The 5,510-nt window shown below is 38.9% G+C and overlaps 1 protein-coding gene across 1 annotated transcript; it reads left to right on the top strand.

The window, feature by feature from the left end:
* Positions 1-1,439: 1,439 nt before the first annotated feature.
* LOC110454398 (mucin-1-like) lies at positions 1,440-2,801 on the top strand. The gene is made up of 2 exons (XM_021503880.1): positions 1,440-1,545; positions 2,188-2,801. Exons 1-2 carry the CDS (start codon positions 1,440-1,442, stop codon positions 2,799-2,801), a joined length of 720 nt encoding a protein of 239 aa, XP_021359555.1.
* The last annotated feature ends 2,709 nt before the right edge of the window (positions 2,802-5,510 follow it).

The raw sequence follows: 5,510 nt of genomic DNA, 5'->3' as shown, positions 1-5,510 counted from the left end.
GAATGTAGATACAGCCAAGTAAGACATTTTCATTCATGTTCGAAATGTGATTAGAAATTTCAAACCATTGTACGAATGTGGACTCGGACTTATGGAAAAACCTCGACAAAACTTGTTTATAAATTACATTGATACCGCCAGACTTTTTTTGTACATTTCTGTCTGTGTTTAGCGGAGTATGCATATTCATTAAACAAATTTATGTCATCGAGTTCATCACTTTTAGATTCAACACACAGTAATAAATCGTATTTAGATATCAGATTATGGAAATCTGGATTGAGAAGTTTGGATTTCAGACCACATACATTCAGTAAATCAATTTTGAGTTCAATGTTGAAATTTTGTCGTGGTTCATTAAGAAACGTGTCTGAGTGTCTGTCCTACAGGGGCCCGTTGCGTGGCAGGAACTGGTGCCCCTGTCCTGGGGGATATGCTGGGTCTTGGGGAGGAAGCTGTCCAGAATACACTGAAGGACCTGAGTATACGCCGGCCGAGCCACGCCCGGTGCCCTGGGGGGCCGCGAGCTCGCATCCGGGTGCTCGTGGAGCCGTACGAGATGCATCACTCCCGCGTTCCGACGGAGGATTGCGTTCATGTCTACGTTCTGGTTGGGGGCCTTGACTACGTTCCTGGGGAACAGCTCCTCCGTTCCAGCTTTGGATACCCATGCTCGCGTTCCAGGGAACGGTGTCGCGTTGATACTGCTGGAGGTCATCGTACGGACGGCCGTCCATGTAGAGGGTGTAGTATGGAATAATGACGTTCACATGACGACGTTTGAGTTCCTTAATTTTCGTGTACAGAGCGTAGCGTCTATCACTTATTTCGGGTGGGTATTGTTGGGATATTGAGAACTCCGGTTTATTCCGTAGTTTTGACGGGCATAACTTTAGGACGCGGTCGAGGTCCTCGTATCTAGCAAACTTTCCAATAATGCTTCGTGGTTTCCCATCCCGTCGTGCCCGCAGTCGGTGAACATTATGGAACTTAATGTTTTCAGCATCGGACATCCCCATCTCCTCAAATAGGATTTTTTTAACACTTGCTCGGTTTTCTTGTCATGTACAGGCCCAGTAGTTTCAATCCCGGTAAAAATCAAATTATATTTCATAGAATGTGTTTGCAGTTTAAGGAAACTTTCATGTAGATCGTGATTCTTCCTCGTCAGCTCTAAATTTCTCCGTTCGAGACTTTGGAGTCTCTGTTCAATAGTAAAGTGATGTTCTTTCTGTTTGTTAATAAAATCGGAATGTTTCTGAGTCGTGTGCTGTATATTGGTGATCTCTTGTTTTAGATGTTCGTTTAGGTGTTCAAACACTTCAAATTTAGTTTTTATCTCGTCAAGTATGTCGAGTTCTTGTAATTTACATGTAAGTACATTGTCAACTTGTTCAATTCTGCTATTCAAACTTTGAATGTTGGCCATGGGCATATGCATGGTGATATGGCTGGTGGCCGAGATAGGCGCCGGTGGAGTGGACGGGTATCGGGGTGGGGGTGGGAGTGGTGAAGTCGATACCCAGGGTATGCTGATCCCCTATGGTGAGGACGGCTGATGTACGTGCGCACCTAGTAGACTGGTGGGCGTACTGTTTCATGAATGTACAGGTAAAGCACCTGTGAACGGGAGTTGATAAACCGGTTGGTAGACCGTAGCGTACGGGAGTACGTGTGGAGTAGATCGATTGTCAATAGGCCCATTCTGATACATGTTATTAGAAATGTTCGATATATCCCCGAATTGTTGCCCGAATATAGATCCATGTGCTTCTGCCAGTATTTACTCATTATTTTTTTTACCATTTTCATAAATGCCGACTTGGGGAAATTTGGGCAGTTTTCCGCCATAGCTCTTTTGTATATATTTTAGCTTGTCTTGTATTTAGTGTACATCAAGTATGTAATGATTGTATCATGTGTATATGCATAAATGAATTTTAAATTATTAACCTAAAATTTGATAAACTGACAATTAAGTGTTTATTATTTTTTTTTTCAATTTCATCCCCCCCTCCCCCCAATATATATATATCCAAAAATTCCAAACATATCACATACACAGAAAAGCTAAAGCTTAATAGACACTGAAGTGTATATTTATTATCTTATTTTATCAGTTTCATACCCCCAAAATTTATTAAAACTTATAAAATATATACTCAAAAAAACCCTAACATAGCACAGTTGAGGAACAGAGGACCGCCGGGTTTAGTCCAGGACAGTTTGTTTCGAGCGTCCCTCTTAGTACTCCTGGTTGTGGTGGTGCGTCCACGCCAGGTGGGGAACAGAGGACCGCCGGGGTTAGCCCAGGACAGTTCGCTTCGAGCGTCCCTCCTAGTACTCCAGGTTGTGGGGGTGCGTCCACGCCGGTTGAGGAACAGAGGACCGCCGGGGTTAGCCCAGGACAGTTCGCTTCGAGCGTCCCGCCTAGTACTCCTGGTTGTGGTGGTGCGCCCACGCCAGTTGAGGAACAGAGGACCGCCGGGTTTAGCCCGGGGCAGTTCGCTTCGAGCGTCCCTCCTAGTACTCCAGGTTGTGGTGGTGCGCCCAGGCCGGTTGAGGAACAGAGGACCGCCGGGTTTAGCCCAGGACAGGGGGGTTCGAGCGTCCCTTTTAGTACTCCTGGTTGTGGTGGTGCGTCCACACCAGCTGAGGAACAGAGGACCGCTGAGTTTAGCCCAGAACAGTCTGTGTCAACTCACTTGACCAATGTTAGGGAGATGCTGGAGATGGAGGTGGTGACCGAGGTCCCAAGACCCGTTAACAAAATACCGGTAGAGTCACACAAATCCACCTAGGACAGGCAGAAGTGTGAGACATACAAAATCTTATCATGGAATGTGTGTAGAAGCCTGAGTGACAAATTGAAGGATATTGACTTTGTGAAACTTTTAACGGCACAAGTCATGATATAGTTTTCTTGTATGAATGTTGGGTAAATCCTGATGATGAAATTCCATTGGATGAGTACTACACATATAGATTCCCTGGAGTAAATGGAAAGGGAGGCGGAATTGTAATATATGTAAAATCCTTACTCAGTGATACTTGTACAGTTGTCGAAAATACATAAGATTGTATTGTTATATTAAAATTGAAGGGTGAAATTAATCCATCGGGGTATCATGATACATTTATATTTGCATGCTATTTTCCACCTGTAAACAGTACATTTTATGAAAAAAATGACATAGACCCATTTGTTAGTATAGAAGAATGTGTTTCCAAATACAAAACATATGGTAAAATTATAGTTACAGGTGACTTTAACAGCAGAACAGGTGAGGCAGAGGATTATATAACATGTGATAAATTAAGCGAAATTTCTGTACATGTGTTATCAAATATTTTTAATTATATACCAGACTCTGATATGCCATAAAGATACAATACAGATAAATATATAAATCAATTCGGGAGACGATTGCTAGAAGTGTGTAAGTCAACTGGCATACGAATTGTTAATGGTAGACATCCTGGTGACGCTAAGGGAGAACTTTCATTTTATAATATAATTGGAACTAGTTTAGTTGATTATGTTTTGGTGAATGACACCGATTGTGATATCCGATGACTTAAGACGGATGAATTTAACCCTTTTTCTGACCATGCACCTGTGTGTGTTTCATTATGTCGCGTCTATAAGAGGGTTGTAGAGGATCGCACACAAGGTAACACTAGTCATGATAGTAGCCATATACACAGAAAATGGAATGAGGAAAATAAAAATAAAATTTGTGAGGTATTACAGGAAAATATTGATAGGTTATTGCAAACTTGTAATGTCACTCAGTATGATCAAGAAGGAATTAACATGTGTGTTAGGAATTTTACTTTTATGTTAAATGAGCTAATAGCACCATATTGTAGCGAAACAAAAAGTAATACGTATACATGTAAGAGGGAAAATTCCACAAAGGGAGACAAGCCTTGGTTCAACGATATGTGTAAACAGCGATATAGGGAATACAAGAGTGCATTAAATATTTTCAATATATGTAAACCAAATCATATAAGAGAATGTCTTGTCACTAAAAAGTCCGTTTATAAGAAGCGTGAATGCAAGTTGAAAAGAGAATATAAATGTCAACAAGGAGATATGATGAATTATGTAAGGAAGCACAATCCTAGACTGTTTTATAAAACATTTAGAAAGCGAAAACAAAATATGAATACTGAACTACATGCAGCTGATTTTTATCACCATTTTTCCTCATTATGTTCTGAGGAGCGTATTGTAGACAATGATATTTCATTTTTTTTTATATATAATTATGATATCAATTTTGGTTGTCCTTTATTTGAAGAACTTGATGTTGAAATAACTCAGAATGAAATAGATAAGGCCATTGGAAAACTTAATAACAATAAAGCTTGTGGACAAGATGGTATACTCAATGAATATTTCATGAATTGTAGAGAAATTTTAATGCCATGTCTATTATTATTATTTAATAATATATTTAAGACAGGTTGTTTCCCATCTTTATGGTATATAGGAAATATTGTACCTGTTTTTAAGAAAGGTGACATTAATAACACAGACAATTATCGCGGTATTACATTGTTGAGTTGTGTAGGTAAGCTTTTCACAGCCGTGATAAATAATAGGCTGGTAGCATTTGAAATGAAATATAATAAAGTAACCGAGGCCCAATATTGGTTTAGAAAAAATCATTGCACTGTTGACGCTATTTTCGCTCTACAGACATTAATTAATCGTATGTTAAAAAATAAAAAAACACCTTTATTGTTGTTTTGTGGATTATACAAAGGCGTTTGATTTTGTAAACAGACAAAACTTGTGGTACAAATTGATTAGAGAAGGAATTGGGGGTAAAATGCTTAAAGTTATAAGATCACTTTATAAGGATGTGAAATGTTGTGTAAATTATGGAGGTACATTGTCCAATTATTTCGATTGGGATAATGGATTATTTCAAGGTGAAATTTTATCACCTCTTTTATTTGCCCTATATGTAAATGACTGTGAGATGCATTTTTTAACTGATAATTGTCCATCGATTGAAATACAAGAGATCAATATGTTTTTGTTGATGTACGCTGATGATATGGTTGTCATAGCAGAAACGCCGGAAGGTTTGCAAAAAAAATGCTAGATTCCTTGTCAAATTATACGTATAAATGGGATTTGACAGTTAATACCCAAAAAAACAAAATTGTTGTATTCCGAAATGGGGGTAAGTTGAAAGAGAACGAAATTTGGTGGGATAAAGGCAAGAAATTAGAAGTAGTTGACACTTTTAACTATTTAGGAGTGCTACTTAATTTTAACGGGAAATTCATAGTAACTCAAAAACAAATTGCTGACCAAGGGAGAAAAGCAATGTTTGCAATTGTTAACGTTTGTAAAAATAACTATTTTAATATAGAAACGCAGTTAGCTGTGTTTGACACATGTAAATAGCGTACTTAGTTACGGGGCGGAAGTGTGGGACTTCCATGCAGCTCCAGATATAGAAAAGTTATATGTAAATTTTTGCAAA

Source organism: Mizuhopecten yessoensis, unplaced genomic scaffold, assembly GCF_002113885.1.
Source record: "Mizuhopecten yessoensis strain PY_sf001 unplaced genomic scaffold, ASM211388v2 scaffold917, whole genome shotgun sequence".
Classification (NCBI taxonomy): domain Eukaryota; kingdom Metazoa; phylum Mollusca; class Bivalvia; order Pectinida; family Pectinidae; genus Mizuhopecten; species Mizuhopecten yessoensis.
Note: the sequence above shows the minus strand (reverse complement) of the source record. Positions and strands in the feature narration are given on the sequence as shown.